At 37.9% G+C, this 22,754-nt stretch overlaps 2 protein-coding genes across 4 annotated transcripts in view; both read left to right on the forward strand.

The window, feature by feature from the left end:
• adgrd1 (adhesion G protein-coupled receptor D1) overlaps nt 1-6,707 on the forward strand; it is a 44,721-nt gene extending 38,014 nt beyond the window's left edge. For both annotated transcript variants that reach the window (XM_011479427.3, XM_011479428.3), the window contains 8 exons: nt 142-295; nt 1,832-1,898; nt 2,105-2,171; nt 3,521-3,612; nt 3,712-3,838; nt 3,934-3,975; nt 4,147-4,239; nt 4,333-6,707. In XM_011479427.3, the coding sequence (XP_011477729.1) occupies nt 142-295; nt 1,832-1,898; nt 2,105-2,171; nt 3,521-3,612; nt 3,712-3,838; nt 3,934-3,975; nt 4,147-4,239; nt 4,333-4,428 (738 nt within the window). In that variant the 3' untranslated portion in view covers nt 4,429-6,707. The remainder of the gene's footprint in view (nt 1-141; nt 296-1,831; nt 1,899-2,104; nt 2,172-3,520; nt 3,613-3,711; nt 3,839-3,933; nt 3,976-4,146; nt 4,240-4,332) is intronic.
• Nucleotides 6,708-7,060: 353 nt separating this feature from the next.
• On the forward strand, nt 7,061-20,679 carry LOC101167046 (serine/threonine-protein kinase ULK1). 2 transcript variants are annotated; one of them, XM_011479429.3, is made up of 27 exons: nt 7,061-7,542; nt 7,622-7,714; nt 7,828-7,869; nt 9,004-9,036; nt 9,136-9,172; nt 9,921-10,094; nt 10,216-10,289; nt 10,377-10,478; nt 11,572-11,630; nt 15,210-15,292; nt 15,376-15,426; nt 15,525-15,613; nt 15,804-15,954; nt 16,034-16,088; nt 16,193-16,279; nt 16,446-16,571; nt 16,654-16,802; nt 17,229-17,329; nt 17,495-17,622; nt 17,798-17,913; nt 18,104-18,229; nt 18,397-18,551; nt 18,655-18,827; nt 18,902-19,020; nt 19,246-19,403; nt 19,508-19,643; nt 19,727-20,679. In XM_011479429.3, exons 1-27 carry the CDS (start codon nt 7,453-7,455, stop codon nt 19,768-19,770), a joined length of 2,751 nt encoding a protein of 916 aa, XP_011477731.1. In that variant the 5' UTR covers nt 7,061-7,452; the 3' UTR covers nt 19,771-20,679. The 2 variants fall into 2 exon arrangements, with proteins under 2 accessions (XP_011477731.1, XP_011477732.1); XM_011479430.3 differs by having other exon boundaries at nt 19,508-19,592.
• Nucleotides 20,680-22,754: the final 2,075 nt, after the last annotated feature.

The following is a 22,754-nucleotide window of genomic DNA, read 5'->3' on the forward strand; positions in this document are numbered from 1 at the left end:
AATATTTTCCTCTGATAATATATTTTCTATAAAGCTAGACGAATCAATCTATGAAAAAACAAAATATGTAAAAAAAAGAAATTGTACATAAAAGAAAACGTTTAAAAATATGATAAACTCTTATTTTGTCATCCGTCCCAGACACCCTGTAAGGTCATGGCGATCCTGCTTCACTTCTTCTTTCTGAGTGCCTTCGCTTGGATGCTGGTGGAGGGTCTTCATCTCTATAGTATGGTGGTGAAGGTGTTTGGATCAGAGGGCAGCAAGCACTACTACTACTATGTCATTGGCTGGGGTGAGTAGTCATTTGCAGCTATGTGTTGTTACCTTTGTAGATCCTTACAGATGCTTGTTCTGATGTCATATGTGTTGGTGCTCCAAGCTGGATAAAATGTTTAGCCTCATCCTTTGCAGGCTTTGCTAGAATAAATCAGGAAACATTCAAAGTTATACTGTTTTTGACTGCTGAGGAATTCATAAACCTTCCTTGACATATTGAAACCATTAGTGTAAAATGAACCCTTTTTTATGACTTCCTCTCCTTTAGCCAGAACCATTTTTCATTTTTGCATGGCTATCTGCAAAGTATATGCTAAGGATGGGTTTGACAGCTAGAGGTATGGCTGTCTCGCATACCATTTTATACTTTAAAATGCTGTTATTTGCTGAAAAAGAAAGTACCGATACTGACTTGATGTACATGTATTATATATCTAATTCTCTGCTCCTAGCATGCTCTGCCTGCTTCAACTTTCTCCTCCTTTTTAACCTGGATATCAATGTCACTAGCTGAAACGCAGCACAAGCCTTCTAGAGAGGAGGCATAGTTAGCAACAACAAATGTTATTTCAAGCCACAGACACTAAAGCAGTACTTTGGAAACCAAGCTATAAGTAAGATATTCTCTGAATTTTTAAAGTCTAAATGTCTAAATATAGCAAAAGGTTTCCAAAGATTCTTCACAGATCTTGATCCATATTTTATGACATCACTACGCAGTTTCCTTATATTTGTGAGTGAAACACCAATGATGCAAACCTATGACTCCATCATTTTGTCAAAGGTGCACAGATCATTTGAGAACAGGAATCATTTAAGCTAAGTCCTATAGAGTGTTACATTACTGGAAATAGTTATCAGATGACTGGTATACTATAGTTACAATACATGGATGTGGTCAACAACAACATGGAGGCAGAATTAGCAGTGCAAACTATAAATTGGTATTACAGCTGGAGACAAAAACATGCCAAAAATATCTATTTAGTGTTATTATACAGTCACCACACAAATGAGACCACATGGATTCAGTCTTTCTTGTGGTTAACACCAAACTCTAACCCTAACATCTAGGTGTTGTTGCAGAAACTGACTCATCAGACCAGATGCTGTTTTGTTTCCCCAACTTCATCTGTTGTTAAAGTTGTGCCCTCGGTTTCCTTCAGCAGAAGTGACAAACAGCTACTGTGGCCCATCTGCTTCATGATGTGTTTTGTTTGTATATAGATGGATGTCAGCACTTGAAACTAGTGTTACTTTGAGTGAGCATTCTGTCCATGAGAAACAGTCTGTTCTCTTCTGGCATAAAAAATGCTTTTTTTTTCATGCTGAGAGCTTAAATAACCATTTTCCCCAGTCAGATGCTTTCGTTAATTGTCTACATTGCTTTAAAGAGCAGTTAGAAAGATGCAGCTAATAAGTGCGTTTTTATTTACAGTAAAATATAGGACAGTATAGTATTAGAACAATGTAACCAAACTCACATTAGACTTACAGTCCTCAATTAGACATCCTGCAATATTGCTGACTGTAAATTGTGTTTGTGTGGAAGGTTCTCCATTCCTGATCTGTGTCGTGTCCATGACATCAGCTCTAGGCAGTTATGGTGAAATTGATAAGTGAGTATGACCTGCACAGTGAGAATATGAAATCTTTCAATTTCATTCATTTCTAATCACTAATGAAAATAGTTAGAAACAACAGCGTTTAATTTTTGTATGCTCTTAGATTAATAATAATTCATTATTGCATCACAAGATTATAGTTTTTTGTTGTTTTTTTTACTTGGAAATGACTTGCATTTTCTTTGCCTTAATTGTTTCAGCTGCTGGCTTTCACTGAACAAAGGAGCCATTTGGGCATTTGTGGCACCTGCTCTTGTCGTCATTGTGGTAACATGATCTGCAAAATAGCCATTTATATACAAGGGTTATTTTTTTAAAGCAGTGTTTTTTGTGTGATTAATATTTTTGGCATGGTGGACTAATAGGGTCTTTGTAATGCCACATTTTGATAACAGTGAAACACACCACCACAAAAAGAATACAAAATCCATTTCAATAATTCTATTGCTACAAAGTACTTTACTAATTTTTTTAATAATACACATTTCCAATTCAATTTAAAAAAAAACAAATCTGCAATATTAATTTCAATAGATTATTATGTATTAAGGATTAAAAATGTATTTTGAAATGTAATATCTAAAAAGGGAACTTAATTACAAAAATCTAAACAAAAAAAACCTTTTCATGTAATTAGAAATTGACATCATTGCAGTTGGAAATCCCTTTTCATAAAATACATTTAAAACCTTTTTTTTTGTTAATTTATTTTCCCCACTACATTTCTAACATGGTAAATGTCATATTGTGAGGGTTCTGTGGTATAGTTTGATTTTTGTTAGTTTTTGTTTTTGATGGTGTTAAGAGTTGCCCTTTGTCAGTTCCACCAGTTTCAGGTTAATCATGATCCACAGTTTTCTTCATTTCATTAAATTGTCCTCAGCCCATATAAGTTTCTCGTTTTCAGTCCCTTATTGTCAGGTCACCTGTTCTGCTTTGTGTCCTTTTTTGATTCTCCGAGGTTTTTGCCATGTTTCAGTTTATTTATTATTTCTACCACCATGCCTAATTTCCTTTGTTTTGGGTCCTACACCAGCAATTCCTGACACCTGTGCTTATATAGAGCTTTTCTGCCTTTCTTGAAAGCCCAAGTTGCTTTACAGTCACAGTACCACTGACCCACACATATTTACACACTGATGGCAGCTCCACTGCCTTACACTGGTGCTAACCTAGAACCACCAAGTCCAATGTGGGGTTCAGTGCCTTCCCCAAGGACATTTCAGCACATGGGTGGGCAACGCAGAAACCAAACATGCGATTTTTTGATGAGAGGACAACTGCATACTGCAACCTCTGCACTACGGCCATCTATTTTGGAATTGGATTTGCTCAATCATTCACATGCGACATTTAGCTTTTGCGTGAAACTTTGGGGCCTTAAGCAAATTGAAAAATAAATCAGCTTCTTAAATGTAGCAACAAAGGGTCTGACTGGATGGGTCGTGATGTGTTTCCTTTTACTTCCAAGTTCAGCTTGCCTGCCTTAATTAGTAACCTATACTCATGGCCTCCATTTTCTGGAGGATTTGGGTGAAAATGCTCAGTCTGTGGTTTTGCTCTGATCGAGGAAATTGAGTTATATTGCATAGAATAATCTTCAACCATATGTCCAGGTGAACATTGGCATTCTGATATCTGTGACCAGGATCATATCTCGAATCAGTGGGGAGAATTACAAAGTCCATGGTGATGCCAATGCAGCCAAGTGAGTTCATTTGTTTTTTTAAGATCAGACTATTCAAATTATAAAATACAACTGATTTTAGAAGTAGTGACTACATAATACTTGTGTGTTTGCTTTAAGGCTCACTGTCAAGGCTGTGGCTGTGCTCCTGCCAATACTGGGTATTTCCTGGATCTTTGGTGTTCTCGCTGTGAACATGCACTCTTTGCCATTCCTATACATCTTTGCTATATTCAACTCATTACAAGTAAGTTTGTAGACATTTGATTATTTTCTATTCGTCACAGAAAATGTTTGCAATCCCTTGTGAATCATGGGTACCCTTTTTTCTAATCATTTCAGGGGTTCTTTGTCTTCTTGTTTCACTGTCTTCTTAACTCTGAGGTATGAATCAAAGCTTTTCATTGGTTTATTAATTTGACTACTGGCTCATTGTAAAAGGGAATGTATTGTCATTAGAAATAAACATCACTGCAGTTGGAAGTTATTTCAAAATAAAACTGACCAGACACTGGCCACTGTTAAAATGGGTGGTTCTTTTCTTTTGTTTTGAAGGTCAGAGCTGCATTCAAGCACAAAACCAAAGTTTGGTCTCTCACCAGCAGTTCCATCCGAAACATCAATGTGAAACCATTCCACTCGGATATTGTGAGTCTTTATAATACACACTTCTACCCAAAAAAGTGGTAGGCTCTGATGTTTAGCATCTGACGCTCTTTTTTCGCCCATCATTTGATACAGATGATTGGAAACAAGGAGGGTGTAACCCCCACTAAGATGAACACATGGGACAAAAGCACCAACTCAGCCAATCGTTTTGACCTCTCCGCCATGTGAACCATTTCTCTTTGTAGCAGTTGAGTAATCTGTGGCTAACTGGAGGGAAATATCCTCCCATTGTGTTATGAAATTAGCTGTGTGCTCATCAAACTCAATACAACTTTTTTGATGTGTACCTTGACCTTGTTGAACAGGCTAAAAACTGTCTTTTACTTTTTTAATTAAAAAAAATGTTTTCTTTCACAGAAAAGTTATAGACAGGAGGACATGAAAAATATCTACAAGAAAATGTCTCTGTACCCTGATAGACACTGTGTGTGACTGTTTTTCCCCATTTATCTATTTCACAGCCCATCTTTACACTTTATGAAAGCTTGTTTCTTATCATGGAAAAGACTCATAAAGCTCCAGATGGTGTTTAATAAACCATATTCCATAAAAAAATTGGTAACTATAGATAACTATGTTCAATGTATTAAATTTATGCAACCTGTACACTTTTTAAAAGCAGTATTACAGATTTTCAAAAAAAATCCTGTGAAAACCAAACAAAATATCTAAAGACAACTGAACCCTTCATATTAAAACATGCTAGGAAATCACTGAGGTTTAATTTAGCAAGAAAACAAAAACCTCGTCAGAAATGAAACCAAACAATGATAAACGTAAGAAATACACAAAAATATAATAAATAAGGCTAATGTATCAAATAAATTCATAAAAAGTTCAGACAACAGCCAATTTATGATTTAGCCATTTCAAAAATGTTGCAGTATTTTGTGAACTTTTACAATCACATGTAGGAACATTACACAAACAGTTTAAAGAGCACCCTCTTATTCAGCACCATGACAAACATCTTCAAAACAATAAAACATTTCTATTCTGTTTGAGTGTTAACGCACAGAACACTGGTATACAGTGGCTAGATCTTCACTCCTTTTTGTTTGTGGGTAGAACTTGGTGTGAGGTGTTTGTGTTGTTTGCTGTGTCTGGTTTTTATTGAAATATGGCATTGTGTAATATTTATAGAGCATACATTGTTCATTAAGTGCCTAAAGGGTATTTGTTTGAGATGTCCGTCTGATTTCTTGCAAATAAGCCAGGTTTGTGCTTTATAAATTTTCATGATCTTTAAGGTTTTATCTGAGAATGATGTGCCTTTTGAACCTTCATTAAAAAAATTCACCACCAAACATTTTCCTTGGCTAAATGCAAATTTACAGCACACCCTGGAGTTTTGCTAAGAAGTGTCAAACTTGTAAAAATATTTGCTTTTACAAAGGAGATTATTGTTTTCTGATAGTCATTTAAGGTATGAATTTTATTTTCCCACTCTGAAATATTTTAGCTTTACAATTCCCACATATTCTGTTTTTTCCTTACACATTGTACTCTGACTTATTTTGTTTATTACATTTGCTTTTATTCTTGTATTTAATCTAATATGAAACTGTGGATAGGACCAGAGGAGATTTTGTCCAGCTATCAAATGTTTAGAAAAGTATAAGCAAAAAATATGGTGTTCTTTTATTTTCCAACAACCATATCATGTAAGCAAATGGACATCCAGAAAGATTAACTGTGATATCAAATTCCAAGACTACAATTAATTTACACAGACAGCACAAAGCATCAGCATTATTAAAGCACCATTCATTTCACTCTGTTATTGTATTTATTTATTTTGTGATTCATGCCGCTTTTTCATTTGGCATGTCCTCTCAAGATTGATATTCCTTTAATAACTTGATTTCTTTTCTAAAAAGAAAAAAACATGTTTTTTCCATGTTTTCTATTGTGATCAGTGTTGTACCCTTTGAATTGACCTGACAGAACAAGTTAAAAGAAAAGAAAAAAAAAGAAAAAGAAAAAAAAAAGAAGGAAAAAAAAGAATTGGCCTGACTTGCATTCTTGCTGTACCTCACATCCTAGCATGCTGCCACACAAGTAAGCTGTGCTATTCAATGTGTAGAGACTATTGTTTATGTAAGCAACACCCTTCTGTGATTTTTTAATGTCATTAGTAGATGTATTTGTTGCTAATATCTTTTAAACCTTCTGAGTTTTTGTATATCATAATATATTGTTCTGCAACACATTGACTCAAGCTTATTGCTGTTTTTCCTAATTGTGAGACTTTTCAAAAATGTTCTTACACTGTGCCAACATAAGAATTCAAGAAGTACTTACTGTAATTCACTCTGCTTCATTTTGTTTTTTTGTCTAAATTGAAACATTTGATCATTCGTGTCCTTGTGTGTAACCTTTTATGACTGTCATCTTATGGTACTACAGTTCAATGTTCCATATTAAAACTTGTTTAGTACAAGAAATAATAGTCTTTTTTTTTTACAAGATTTCTGACTTGATCCATTGCCTGTGCTTGAGGCCACTGTATTGGACTGTATTTCGATTGCACTCAGTGTACGCTTCACTGCGCACTCTAATGGTTGTTTTCAGTTCAGTTATGGGAAGGATTTCACCTTCTTTTAAACATCACTAATGTTTTATACCGTTTATATCACATCTGTTAGGTCATAGTTAATAAACGTTTTTTTAAACAATCATCTTTTACAGCTACAATTATTTATTGTTGAAAGAACCTTCAGAAGCTGAATCTTCGAGCTGGTCCTGAACGCGCCACCAACATAAACTTGGTCGACGCGTGTGCGCATGCTCACCATGTGATATGAATAACCCAGTCAGATGCTTGGATAGGTGAGCGCTACTACAATGTCTGAGCTCAGAGTTTAAATAAGAACTACCTTAAACAGCATTTATGACACTTTTAACTGTCCGACAACTTCATAAGCGCAAACGAAAATAGATTTTAGTTATTTAATGAGTCGCTAACATTTGTCTCACACGCGTTATTACATTATTTGTGTTGAGAAACCTTCATTCGTAATGTTGGCATCGGTGTTTTTCCACCATTGGGAATTGTAGGTGTTCACTTCGCCTTTTTAGCTAAATGACATGGGATTTAGCGGTGTTCTGGCGTGGGACGTCGGGTCTCCTTCAGCTGAAAAGTCTTGAATCGGTTCTAATACTGGGCTGCAACACATATTTTCAAAAAGCATGGAGTCTGTTGGGAAGTTTGAGTTCAGCAGGAAGGACTTAATTGGTCATGGTGCCTTTGCAGTCGTGTTCAAAGGCAGACACAAAGAGGTAAGTTTCAAATCTGCAGTTGTTATTATTGTTGAAATATGCAGGACATTGATCTTTTTTTATTTATTTTATTTTTAAGAAACACAGTTGGGAAGTTGCTGTAAAGTGTATCAATAAGAAAAACCTTGCCAAGTCCCAATCTTTGCTAGGAAAAGAAATCAAGATATTAAAGGTAATATTTTTCAATTTCTCATTTTTTAATATTTCTCATTTTAGATGTTTTTTTAAATAATTTGTCCAACTTATATGTCACTATTTTAATCAAATATTCTTCACCTCGTATAGGAACTAAAGCATGGGAATATTGTAAGACTACTAGACTATCAGGTAAGGCAGTTTTACCATCTGTCATCACTGTTCTCGTGTGTTTATCCATTAGGAGCTGACTGAAAAACAGAGTTGCTGTACCAGAGATCTTCTTGCCAGATGATGCAACTATTGACATGTTTGCTAAACACCGTCCACCTCCTGCTTGGCTGTTACACATATGTGTGGGGTCTTCTCTAATTTTAGCTGTAGTTGAACATTATAAAACTAGTTGATCTTCAATTGGGGATCCAACTATGATGTTATAATTGTTTAATGTCCCAGTGTGTTTGTGTGTTTAATGCACAACAGCTCACAAATAGCAAACACCATTAGACATCTGTTCAGAGGACAGGTCGCCCTGTGTCTTTGTGCTCTTCTTTTATCACCTTAGGAACACCTGCCAGACAGTAGATACGGCCGAGCCGATCTTTCTTTGTTGAACAGATGGCAGGGTGCAGCAGGTTCAACTTGTGACTCATGAAACACACTGAAAGTTTTTTTTTCTTCACAGCAGAATGAACACGACACTGTTGCTCTGCTCTGTTGGCATTCTTGTTGTTTGATTTGTTGTTGTTGTTGTTGTTAGTCACTTAAATGTTGTAACACCATGATAGCAACATGTTTTATGCAACAGCACGTGGGCTAAATTGATGTTTCTATATAGGGAAAACGGGGCCTTCATCTTGGTGAATCAATGACACCCTAGACTTGTCACCCTTTTTGCGTCACCGCGTATCACATCACGACACTGCCACTTTTCTGTGCTCATGCAAAGGGGCGGTGAATTGGGAGGAGTCCTTGAAGATTTAGGGGGCCCAGGGGCTGCACGTGGGCTTCGAGGGGATACAGTTTCACAGAGTCACCTCTTTCAAACAGGCCAGAGTTTCAAGAAACTCTTCAGTGACAGCCGGCAAACAGTGAGCTCTGTTTAAAGCTTGGCATGTTGCCACTAGAGTAACTTTTAGTGCAGCTGTTGAGGCACGGATGGCTTGTTGATATAAGTCTTCATCTCTATGCTCAAATAAAAAGCCCCACGCATTTATTTAATTATTCTTATTAACTATTAGCTACATCTTCCTTCACACACAGTACTGCTGTGTCATGACACATATGTTGTTGACAGTTTGTATTTTTGTCTGGTTTTGTCAACAGGAAATTGGAGGATGCGTGTATCTTGTCATGGAGGTAAGTGTTTGTGGTCGGTTTTTCTCTGCTGATGCAAAGATTTCCTGAGACGGCAGTAATGGAAGTGCTTCAGTTAAAACCTGTCCTCCTTTGTTTCAGTATTGCAATGGGGGGGACCTGGCAGAATATCTTCACTGTAAGTGCAACAAAAACAAAGCTCAATGCAAGCATTTGAAGCTTTTGCTTCATGCTTTTTATTGGGGGGGGTACTCTGAAGCCACGTACAGACTGCCCTTGGCAACGTGTTTTCAAGCGGCCACTTCCAGTCAAAGGTCTATATAAATGTACAGAGTTGCACCTTTCAGGCTTCCGCATTCAAAATGTTCACATTGACGAATATTTTCCAACCGTTTTCAGCTTTCCATACAAAACAAAGGTAAACCAGGCTGAACTTGTGCCCAGCTGGAATTATATAACACCAAGTTTTTCATATATCTGAATAGAGCTGTGAAAGACAAAGCCTGGAGCAAGATTCCCTTGACTTTACCCCAAGCCATTCCAACTGTAGGCGGCGGGCATGCACTAGTAAACAGTGAAAAGGGTAGAAGAAGCCCCCGCCGCTTGTCCAGTGTGTTTTCCTCTTTGCCAAAGCTTGAAACATATTAAAATGATGATCCTCTCTGCCAAGAAATCACGTATTTGCTGCAAAACTCTCAGTCTCTTTTGGCAAGGTTGACAGATAGACTCCACCCATCTGTCACTCATTCCCCATGCTCTAGAATCCTGGCAGCTAGAAACCCTGATGGATTTGGTGGGGTGGGGTGCTTGTATGTAACATTATTATTTGCTAAATATTTGTGTGTCATTTAAGGCAGGTCCAGGAATCGTGTATTTATATGACATCTTACTTCTGTATAAACTGACATCCTCTCCCCCATCAACAGCAAAAGGCACTCTTAGTGAGGACACGATCCGAATCTTCCTGCAACAGATTGCCCAGGCCATGAAAGTTCTGCAAAGCAAAGGCATCCTTCACAGAGACCTGAAACCCCAAAATATTTTACTCTGCCACCCAGAGGGGCGCAAGTCCAGTTCTATCAATGCCAGCATTAAAATAGGTAACCACCTCAAGCTACCAGTCAAAAACTCAGCAAAAAGGATGCATGATTGAGTGGTTGATTTGGAGGATTTATCATTATTATTTATAAAAAAAATTAAAAGTACATGTCTAACTTTCAGCTGACTTCGGGTTTGCACGGCATCTCCAGACAAACATGATGGCTGCCACGCTGTGCGGCTCTCCTATGTACATGGTAAACATAACTCATCTGATTCTCTGCGCCATTCCTTTGCCGTTTCACTGTACCTGTGAATTGCCAGCTGTGTTTGTCTTGATGCAGGCTCCTGAGGTCATCATGTCACAGAATTATGATGCCAAAGCCGACCTGTGGAGCATTGGTACCATCATGTACCAGTGTCTGACAGGAAAAGCACCGTTTCATGTGAGTTAAAAGAACGTCCACATGCTTGTTTTTGGGTGCTGATAATTGTTTTCCTGAGTTCTCTTACACAACCACAAATGTTTATGAAGCTGTTTTTGCTTTAGTTCCTGGAAATGTCAAAGTAATTGCTGGTAATCCTTAATGTGATGTACTGCTTTCTTAGCATGGTGTAACACCGTGAATCATAACACATTTATAAAAAAAACACCTGTTGGCTGGCTGCCTCTTCCTGAAAATGATAGAGCTTAATTACTTGTCTTGCTTTCAAAGGAGGGGGGTGGTTATGCAAAAATGGACTCAAGCCATTTGCCTAAATCTAGAGTAAACAGTGTTTCACAACCTGGTGCCTCTTGTGATCCTTTTGAACTGTTATTCACTTCGTCGGGCTGTAACTTAGACACACGCCTGCATTTGACTTCCTCTTTGGTGCTTGTTTCAGGTCCAAGTTTCCTATTTATCAACATGACGATGCTAGCTCACAGGCTGTTTTTAGAACTGTTAGACCCCCTTTTTTCTGGAAATGAAAGATTATTTTATCTTCTGTTTACAGAGAGTGGGTACAAAGGGGCAAGGGTGGCAACATACAAGCAAAATAAACTCACAAAATCACTTGTTCAAATTTCAAGCAAAGTCAATCTTTAGAAAAACATAATTGCTATGAACTGAAGTCCATACATACATAAATGCAATCCTTTTTGCCTGTGGTTAAAAGTTACATTTCTATCTTTTCAGTCTCCAAGGCAGGTAAAATCATTTACATAACATTTGTACAAATGGGTTCATTTACATGGTTAACTCTTTAAAAAAAAGAACCAGTCTAAATTTAGAACATTATCTAAATTTGGGAAAAAAGCAGGCAGAGAAAACATGCTTTGCCTGGTGGTTTAGCTGCCAAAACATTTGTCTTTGTCTTTGCCAGCATCATCAAACATTTACAATGTCTCGTTTTAAAAAAAGCTACTTTTATGCATTTCAGTGTTTCTTAGTTTGTAGTTTTAACTATAGGTTTGTTTAAAAAGTCCAGCTCAGTTCATTCTGTTTCGTGTTGAAATAAAACATGGTTTTCAAATGTCACTCTTGTTTGTGTGTTTAGGCCAGCTCTCCACAGGAACTCCGTCTTTTCTATGAAAGCAACACAACACTGTTACCCAGGTAAGCTTATCTCTGTGTGTCCTTCACACCTTACAGTCATATTCTGTGCAATGTCCACATGCACAGTGCATGATGGGTTGTAAACAGGCTGTGATGGTAAATCTAGCAGACATGATGCACCCAGTTTGCTAATCAATGTCTTCCATTTGTGTGGTTTGAATGCATGTGACCAAGCCAGCAAGTTTCCAGAGTTAAAGTTAGCAGCCAGTAAAAGCCTCTAAAAATAGTTCTAATGGAAGAAACTGATCCAGACACCTGATGAGGGCTTTCAGATCTAGAACGATATCCATTAGCAACTCACACAATGGTGTTTTGCTTGTTGGTTTTTGGAGGGGAAACATGCAACTTCTTTAGGATCTTATCAGTATCATTGACCTATAGAAACATAAATTCTCTGCAGGTTGGAAGAGGATTCCTTTCAGTCAAATGTGTCCTTGATGCTCAGAACTTAATCCTGGAAGGAATTCAGTCACGTGTAATTTTACTTTGTTTGCCCGTTTTGTTCATGTCCCACTTTGCTGTCCTATGTATGGCTCACAGACTAGCATATCTTTGGAAGTGATAAAGCTGGGGGATAAGATAATCCATGTTTCTAAGTAAGAAGGCCCTGTTTGGGTTTTTTTCTGACTCTATTTATAACCCGCTCTGAGGTGCCAGCTAGTGGCCTGTGCAGCTATCTTTTTTCCACATGACCCACATAACTCAACAGAGACATAAACACACAATGTCTGACGGACTTTGAGTGTCATGTTTCTCAGAACATTTGTGCCAAAGCTAAAAATTAAACTAAAAAAAGAAATGTATTTTGCAACTCCCAATGCATGTCTAAAGTGTGGGTGACTGAAATATTTTTAAAAGCTCACATATTAGCTGCAAAATGGAAAAATATGTGAGAAATAAAATCCTCTGTCATTATTTAGACTACACTTATGCACCATGTAAAGCATTTGGCAGCAATCTAACTATCCTGGACTCCTATTTTAAACTCAAGTTCAAAAAGGTTTGAGTGATTTTAGATCAGTTAGTTTAAATGCCATTACTCTGACTTTCCTTTGGTTTTATGTCATTGCTGACAAACTCTAAAAAATGTTAAAAATATAAAAAGAATTGGTAGAGAATTAATGTAATTTCATAAATATAATTTTAGGTGATTTCTGTCATGATTTGTGGTAAGTACAGAATAATGGCATAAAAGGGACAGTTCAAGTAAAGTAAAACATATGTGAAATCAAGTAGACATAGCTTTACTTTAAACCTAGGGTTATCAAAGTGGGGCCAATGGTGGCCTGCGGGAATATTTTTTGTGGCCCTCAATAAAAGGAGCCAGGAGAGCAGGTTCCTTTGAGGAAAAACGTTGTGTTGGCGAGGAGAAAAGGCGCTTTCAAGCTAAGCGGACAAACGCTTACTTTGTCGTACCTCAAGGGCTGGATGAAGTCCTGCGCCTGATTTGCAAGCAGGTAAAGAATTCAATATAAATCGTGACTATGATACAAATCGTAAAGATTATGACAATTTTACCGGCGAGGAGCGCAACAATGAGCTCCAACAACTACAACGAGGCAATGCTGCACAACAGATCATGTTTACAAAAATACCTAAGTCCAGTCAGTGAAGCTGTGAAAGAAGCTATCTACGTTGTGGCTTTGGAAATGGCCCGGCGTAGCTAGCACTTAAGTGACGGGGAGTTTGTAAAAGAATGTATGCTGAAAGTAGCTAACATTGTTTGTCCAGAGCAAAAGAAAAAGTTTGAGGAAATAAGTCTGTCAAATGATACAATTACTAGACGAGTAATATCAATAATAATGGATTAGATTTATCTGCGCTTTTCCAGACGCTCAAAGCGCTTACAATGTGTCCATTATTTATTTACTCCTCATGTATACTTGATGATGACAGAGGCGTGGCTGCCAATTTGCGCCTACGGCCCCTCTGATCATCACCGGGACATTCACACATATTCACCTTCTATTGGAGCCACACTGGAGGCAAGGAGGGTGAAGCGTCTTGCCCATGGACACGACAGTTGACTGGAGGAAGCGGGAATCGAACTGCCGACCCTCGATCATTAGATGACCTGCTCACCCTCCGGAGCCACAGTGGCTTCTTCTACACTCCAGCAACCTCCGACCGCCACTGGAAATACATCTGGAGGGCCTGGTTAACTGGACAAATGACGTTTGGTCATTAAAGTTATTAAAAACAACTTTTTCTTTTTATCCATTTTTTTTCACCAAAATTCGCTCCAAGTCTAATGTCGAGTTCCTAATTTGGCCCTCCACTAAAAAACTTTGAGAACCCCTGCTTTAAACCACATGAATGTTACTTAAGTAGAAATAAATCATCCAAATATTCACTCAAGTAAAAAAGTAATTGATAAAAAATAACTACTGAAGTAATGATTAATAGTTTAAACTGATAAAACAGGGAAAGAAACTAAATACATGTACACATTCAGGTATTTTCTGACATAAAAGCTACATTTTGAAAAAACTTCATTATTATGAACATCTCATTCTTTACTGCTTTTTTTTTTAGCATTATTGATGTATAATCTGAGATTTCCTGATGTTAGGTTTGTGGTCAATATCCTAATGCTAATATTTTTTAACAATGTGTCAGAGAATATTAGTTGGTTATTCAACAATTGGTCATTCACATTCACTGCTTTACAAGCGTTACAAAAGCAAGTTTATCATCTGTTGTTGGGATTTTAAAATATTACATTATTAAAATACCGTAACTAAATCAGCAGAACAGCAACGGTTTTTGTTTTACTGTTCTGATCTATCGGCCCATTCCATTTTCCAATGTGTTGTAGAGCATCTTGTCAGGCAAATTACAGACATGCATTTCATCTTATGATTATCAGTTTAGGTTTAAACCCAGGTAGTGTTTCTTTGAATGTTTCTATGCCCTGACACAAAAGTTAGAATCAGCACAACTAGGTCTGTGTTTGTCAACTTCATTTGTTTTTAATGTTTTTTAAATCCTTTCTCCTTTAGATTATAGAGCTTTTGCTGATGTGTCGAAAATAAAATCAGAAAATAAAAAAATGTTTAATTGGGAAATGTGTATAATTCCCTTTTTATGCAGAGGTTTTTGATAATCTTTTGAACATAAATAAAAGTGTTAAAAAGTCACTAGATAAAAACAGCCCAATCCAGCTGTTAGAGTTCTGGTTTTCCATCGTAGTAAAAAAGATATATGTCTACAAAGTGTTACTTGCAAAAATGTGTAATGTTAAATGACCAACTTAATGCGAATGTGAAAAAAGGCTAAAGTTAGAATTGTCCTGGGTGGTGTTGACTACTTTTGATTTGAAAGTGTTCGGGTCGGACCACTGAATGCATTGGTAGATAATAATTAGCAAAATGAAACTTTCCGTGCAACGCATTAAATATATTAACGCTATGTTGTTTTCCGAAGGGCAAAATGTAAAATGTGTTTTTTTAAGTTGTCTGAATAATAAAGAGATTTGTTTTATTTTTTAATTTTAAAACTATTCAAAGTTTGATAAATTTAGGATGGAAAATGTACATAAAACCTTAAAATAATCATTTAACATCTTTACATTCCCAGTATCCCTAAGGAAACTTCTCCTAACCTAAGACACCTGCTGTTGGGGCTTTTGCAACGAAACCACAAAGAACGAATCACTTTTGGTAAACCCATTTATTTCTTTTGAAAATCTTTGTTAATGTTTTGGGCTTCAGTATTCTCATATTCATTTAACTTTATATTGCAGATGAATTCTTCCACCATCCTTTCTTGGAGACAAGCACATCCACAAAGAAATGTACGTTCTAGATGTTGTGTAACAGGGTATATATAACAGGTTTGAATCAATAAAGGGTCTTTCATTTAACACACTCAGATGTCATCTTTTTTTCTCAGGTTTGCTTGTGGCACCAATTTCCTATCTCACCTCTGCTTCTGGAAGCTCTTCCAGCAGCTCCTCCACATCCCAGCTGGCCTCACCTCAAGTGTGTTTTGCTATGAACAATCACTCTCCTTAAAATATATATATATATATATATATATATATATATATATATATATATATATATATATATATATATATATATATATATATATATATATATATATATATATATATATGCTTGTGGTGTATTATCTACATTTGAATTTCTTATTTCTTTTTTACGCCTGAAGTGCTCTGACGGAGAGACGCACCAGCCCAAAGAGATGCACTCACCCGCAGAAGACACTGCAGGCTCCCTTCTAAAAGAAAAAGCCAATCCAGACATCAGAAACACACTGTCATACGCAGAGGATTATGTCATGGTGCCAGCCCAGTATCTTAGTAAGACGTTCAGCCTGAGCCTTTTGGTTTTTTTAGTTAATTTTCCATTATCTTAAAAATTATTGTATCTGTTTTGCAGGTGAATACACATATGAGATGGAATCAACCAATGAAAGCTGTCTAATGTGTAGTGGGTATGTTGTCAATTTTGAATAGCATCTCTAATTTAAAACGTAAGCAATGTTTGTTAGAGCAAAAGCTTTGGTTGAAGAAAAAGCTAACTTATTTATTTTTATAGGAGCCCAAGACCGACTGTGAGAGTTACTGGAACCACTAGAAGGGCATCAAACCCTTCTCTTTTGCATTCTCCCCCCAAGCCTTGTGGGTAAGCTGTGTTTCTCTAGATTTATGTGACTACCACTGTATCAATCTTCATCATTATGGCTGTGTTTTTACATTATTATTATGTCAATTTAAACATTAGTCATTAGTACTCCTTGCTGCACATTGTCCTGTGTTTAATTTATTGGGTTCATCTGCAAACCACGCAGCAGTCCTGTTAAACTTGATGGCCCAGCCCGCAGCAAGTCTGTACCCATTCCTGTCCCGACTCAGATCCAGAACTACCAGCGTATGAACCAGAACCTGCAACATGCAGGCATGCATGGCTCCACAAGGCATGTGCATATAACCGTGCTTTCTCTGCAGTCTGCTGAAATGACTGTCGTCTTTTGTCTGATACTGACTGGTGTCCCTCAGGGCAATGGCGTGTTGCACTTTGGGAAGCAGAGGAAGCCGCGTAGACTGTGGAATGCGTAGAGCTTCAGCTCCGGCCATCGCCTCTTTCGCTACAGCCAACTTCTCAAATGTGATCCCTGGAGGTCAGATACAGCTGTCTTCCCCACTAGGTAGTTCTCTCAACAATTTATTTGCCCCTTTTCTAACTGCTTTTTAGATGCAGAGTATGAAACGTTGTTAGCTCAAAACATGACGACTTCTTGTCTGTCCGTCCTACATCGTATCATTTCTTTGATCTAACCCTTTCTACTGATTTATCACAAAACATGAACTAATACTACACAAAACTTTTATATTTTACATTTTACATTTTTTTTGTTGTTGAAATATTTATAAAAAATATTTTTCATCTTATACTTATATACAATGAAGATGTGCTGTTGTTTTATCTCTTCTTTACTCAGGTCACATTTTATTTTTCTAAAAACTTACATTCCTGAATGAAGCTTGTCATCATTATACTATGTAACATGATGCTAAAAAACTTAAATAGCAATTTTTTCTAACATTGACTCTATCTTTTTATATTTGTGTAGTTGGACAAATCCCAAAGACTTTAGAACAGAATTTTCCTCTCAGCTCAAGAACTGAACTCTTATCTGTGTTTCCTGATGTACAAGTCACCACCAACCCCAAGGTCAGCTTTCATTTAATCTCTTGGCTATTTTTACCATCACTGTCTTTTACTTTTTAGTTCATATTGACTGCTTAGATTTAACACTTGGTATAGCATCTAGTCGATCACTAAGCTCTGACACTGTAACAATGAAAGGCCTAAAAGCTCTTTTTTTTTTCCTTTCAGCACCTGGATCAACCTAAAAAGCTAAACTGGACCGAGACGGTCCCAGACCTGCAAGGCCTTTACAAATTTCCTGCCTTCCAGACCAACATCGACCACAAGTCAATGCATAAAAAAGGCCCTTTTAAAAGGTCTGAGCAAGTCATAAAGACAATATGGTGTTTAAAAGCTTTTCTTGCTGTAAAACATTTAGCAAAACTCGTTCCTTGGAGTCCTCACTTTTTAATGAGTGTTTGTCACACAAAGATGCACTTTGAGATGTCAGACAGAACTAAGGCTTTGGGTATTTTTATGTTTAACATTCAGATCTCTGAGCACTGGAAGGTTATCTGACATGCTGCTGAAGGCGGCCTTTGGTGCCAACCTTTTTGAGGAGGAAAGTGATGAAAGCTTCGGGACTGACAAAAGTATGGATCCAACAGGTATGAGATCAGGTTCAGGAAAACATTTTGCATTTACAGTTTCTTTATCAGAAGGTCATATTGGATGTGTCAGCACTGTATGAATAATAAAATACATATTATATGGTGATTTGTAAAACTCTTTACTTATTTTGGAGGTTTTCAGTGCAATGACCACTCTTGACCCAACTCTTTGTATTTGTCTCCACAGCTCCACCTACTGGAAGTTACAAATGCTTTCAGTTCTCAGACAGCCCCCCTCCTGTAGTCTTCACCATGGGCTCTCCTTCCCAGGGAACCACTCCTCCTGATGCCAAGGTATCGAGGATGTTTTCAGGTGGGTGTTTGCGTTTTGGGTATTTATGATTTATACTTCATTGCTCAAGATTTGAAACTTGGTATATTTATCAGATTTAAATCTCCCTGACCTTTATTATGTTTTGTTTTCAAAAATACTCATTTTGGTTGCTTTTAGAAAATCAGCTGTTTTTCTCTGAAATTCAGGCTCACCCAGTCATATCAATTCAGCCTGGCTACTTAACAGTCGTACCCCCCCACGAGGAGCCCGGAGAAACAGTGAAACTGATGCCATGGATACAATTCTGCACAGAAACAGTTTGTTCCACCTTCCAGGACTCCCTGAAGATACCCTCATGGAGGTAGAGCCACTTACTACTAGCATCTGTTTGGCTACCATTGTAAAAAAAAAAAAGAGTTGAATTACATTTGACCAGTCATTTTGGTGTTTTTTTTATTAATAAGGAGGCTCATTTGGATGCCCTGAGTGACTTGCGTTTCACCTTGGCTTTTGTCCACTGCATCATGGAGCTGGCTTCTTCAAAGGATCCCGAGCTGGAAGCCTGCAGTTCAGATATTTCCTTTCTGCAGAAGAGTTTGGTGACAGATCAAATCAGCCTCCTGAGTAAAGAATGGAGGTGAGAATGGGTGTCACAGCATTTCTGACTGTTTTTTTCTTTTCAAACCACTGTAACTATTTGTTATGTTGCAGCTTTGCAGAACAGTTAGTTTTATACATGAAAGCTGAGGAGTTTCTGTCATCAGCACTGCACACCGCCAAGGAAAATATTAAACAAGGCCAACTCCAGCCCTCTTCTATTGTCAAACAAGGTAATGATTTTACAAATGAAGACTTCACCTTTTATGTACTATTAATGTCTGTGGATTCTCTGAAGCCGAAATCTTCCCACATTTACTAAAACAGAGCTCGAATGGGGACTAAATATTAGCCAGCTTTGCAAAAAAACAAAAAAAAGCAGTGGAAAAGGGAGAGGAATACAATCTTCTGCTAAATTTGCATTTTAGTGAAGTAGTAATTGGTCGATTTCCTTTCAGTGATCAGGAAGCTGAACGACTTGTACAAGAGCTGTGTGAGTTTCTGTCGCTCCCTGAATGATCGACTGCAGACCTTCCTACTTGACAAACAGAAGCTTATGGACCGCTTCGGTGGTTTGACAGCAGAGAAGCTCATCTACAGCCACACTGTGCACATGGTGAGCTCTGCAAAAAATATTGATAAGTCTCAAACCCAGATTATATTGTACATTTATCTAGGAGTTATCAAGTAATGTTCCATTTTTTTCTTCCATGCATTTAGGTACAGTCGACCGCTTTAGATGAGATGTTCCACTATGGTACATCCTCAGTCCAGCGCTACAACAAAGCTCTTTTGCTGATGGAGGGTTTGTCCAGAATTCTTACAGAGCAAAGAGATATTGACAGCATTGATAAATGTATATGGTGGCAATATAAAATCTTTAAAATAGCACCAAGCATGTCTTTTTTCCATCTAACTGTCGAATTTCTCTACTTTTAGGTAAGGAGTGTATCGAGAAACGTATCTCAGCTTTGCAGACATAAGAGTCTGTTGTGAGCTTCACAGCTGCATCCATAGTAACAGGAGTACCTTGTATCATCCATTACTTTGGAATGTGGAAAGATACTTCAAAACAAAAGCACTTTGATCTCCTCTTGGAGAAACGACCACTGAAGGATCTACTCTTGCCTTATCCCTACAAGACTGTAACTGCATTAAACGTGCACAAAAACATGACAATTCTGTTTTGTACCAGTGTTCATGAATGTTGAAGTACATTAATTTAATGAATGGTTCTCAGTATTTGCTTTGTTACAGAATGTGTTATTGTGTTTTGTTGTGTTTTGCACCTAAAATGATCAGAGCGACTAATGAGATTATGTCATACTTGAAAAAAGGCTGAGGCTTTTGTTTTGTTGTTTTATATGTTTTAAAAGTTCAGTCAACAACACACGTTTTTTATAAAATGACCAAATATTGCCAGTGGGTAGCATCATCAGAAAAACTGTGCCTCCTTTACATTATTTCATTGCAGCAGACAATGAATTGTAAAAGTCGTGAAACTATGTTCTGATCTCTGACAGAACATTTTCTTTGCCTGTCAGTCTTAAGACACAAATATTGCACAGAGCAATAAAAATACTTTGATATGAATTAAAATTAGGTAGAATAAAGTCATGTCCATTAATTCCTTAGGTAGTAATGCTCTCAGTCATGAGGAACTGCATGTTTATACACCATTTGAGGCATTTTGGTTTTTTTTTAACTTGTCCTTTGAAAAATGTTTAGATTAACCATTTTCAGATGCATTTTCTTATAATTGCTTGATTACATGTTGCATTTATCTGTGAAATTATATTATTTGGTAGTTTTTTTAGATTTAAAACAGCCAAATTGATGAATATGGTTGTAGTACAACGTGTGATGAAAATAAATGTTATTTATTGCCAAAAGACTGTTATGATTTTATTATAATTCAATGTCTACTGTGATCTTAATTGTGCTCAGGTTGCATAGACACCATAAGACTCTCTTGTTATTAAATCACACGTTTGTTGACACATAACATCTTAACCATACTTTTAGCCGTTGGGCTCATTCTGCCAGGTATCTTTATAAGTGTTTTTTTCTCACTCTCTCTCATCTGCCTCATCTGCATTGAAACAGAATGGTTATAAACACTTCTTTACCAAAAGTATCTGCTTACCTGCCTCAACATGAGTTTAACATGATGTTGGTCCACTCTTCTGAGAAGGCTGTCCACAAGGTTGAGGAGTGTGTGTGTTTATATAATGTTGAGCCATTCCAAAAGTGCATTGGTTAGGTCACACACTGATGTTGGTCAAAAAGGCCTGGCTCTCAGTCTCCACTCTAATTCATCCCAAAGGTGTTGTATCAGGTTCAGGTCAGGACTCTGTGCAGGCAAGTCAAGTAAATCCACACCAGACTGTCATCCATGTCTTTATGTGCACTGGTGCACAGTCATGTTTTAAGAGGAAGGGGCTCCGCTCCAAACTATTCACCCAAGGTTGGGAGCATGGAATTGTCCAAAATGTTTTGGGATCCTGAAGCATATAGAGTTCCTTTCACTGGCCAAGCCCAGGTTCTGATAAACAACCCCACACCATAATTTCTCCTCCACCAAATTGCTCTCTCGGCACAATGCAGTTCAAAATGTATCGTTCTCCTGGCAACCTCCAAACCCAGACTCGTCCATCAGATTGCCAGATGGAAAAGTGTGATTCATCACTCCAGATAACGCATATCCACTTCTCTAGAGTCCAGTGGTGGCGTGTTTTACCCCACTGCATTTGACGCTTTGCATTGCACTTGGTGATGTGTGGCTTAGATGCAGCTCCTCGGCCATGAAAACCAGTCCATGAAGCTCTCTGCGTACTGTACTTGGACTAATCGGAAGGTCACATGAAGTTTGGAGCTCTGTGCAGGAAGTTGGTGACCACTGTGTACTGCTCGCTTCAGCATCCGCTGACCCCTCTCCATCACTTTACATGGCCTAACACTTCTGGCTGAGTTGCTGTTCCCATTTTGATATGATAAAGGTGACAGATTTCTGTGAAATATTTAGGAGTAATGACATTTCATGACTGGATTTGTTCCACGCTGGAATTCACTGAGCTCCTGAGAGTGGCCACATTTTTTCCCAAATGTTTGTAAAAACAGTCTGCATGTCTGATTAGTTGATTTTATACACCTGTGGCCAGGCCAAGTGATTAGGACACCTGATTGTGATCATTTGGATGGGTGAGCAAATACCTTTGGTAAATAGTGTATTAAAAAGGTCTCTCTCACCCTCAGTCCCCTCTGGCTGGTTTTGAGGCCTTGGAGTTTGAGGGTCCTGCGCAGTATCTTAGCTGTTCCTAGCACTGCGCTTTTCTGGACTGAGAGGTCTGAGGTCTTTCCAGGGATCTGTTGTTGCTACTCCTCCAGCTTGGGGGTTACTGCCCAGAGTGCTCCAATTACCACAGGCACCACTGTCACCTTCACTCTCCATACTTTCTCAAGTTCTTCTCTGACTGGTATTTCTCCAGTTTCTCATGTTCCTTCTTCCTGATGTTTCCATCACTTGGCACTGCCACATCCACCACAACAGCTTTCCTCTGTTCTTTATCCAGCACTACAATGTCTGGTTGGTACGCAATTACCATCCTGTCAGTCTGTATCTGTAAGTTCCACAGCATCTTTGCCCTCTCATTCTCTACCACCTTAGGAGGTGTTACCCACTTTTACTGTGTTTTTTTTCCAGTCCATATTCTGCACAAATGTTCCTGTATATTATTCCAGCCACTTGATTGTGGCGATCCATGTATGCTTTCCCTGCCAGCATCTTACACCCTGCAGTTATGTACTGGATTGTTTCAGGTGCCTCTTTTCACAGCCTACACCTTTGGTCTTGTCTGGTGTGGTAGATCCAAGCCTCTCTTGCTCTGGTGCTCAGGGCTTGTTCCTGAGCTGCCAGGATGAGTGCTTCAGTTCTGTCCTGTACGCCAGCCCTTTCTAGCCATTGGTA

This window comes from Oryzias latipes, chromosome 9 (genome assembly GCF_002234675.1).
Source record: "Oryzias latipes chromosome 9, ASM223467v1".
In the NCBI taxonomy this organism is placed as follows: domain Eukaryota; kingdom Metazoa; phylum Chordata; class Actinopteri; order Beloniformes; family Adrianichthyidae; genus Oryzias; species Oryzias latipes.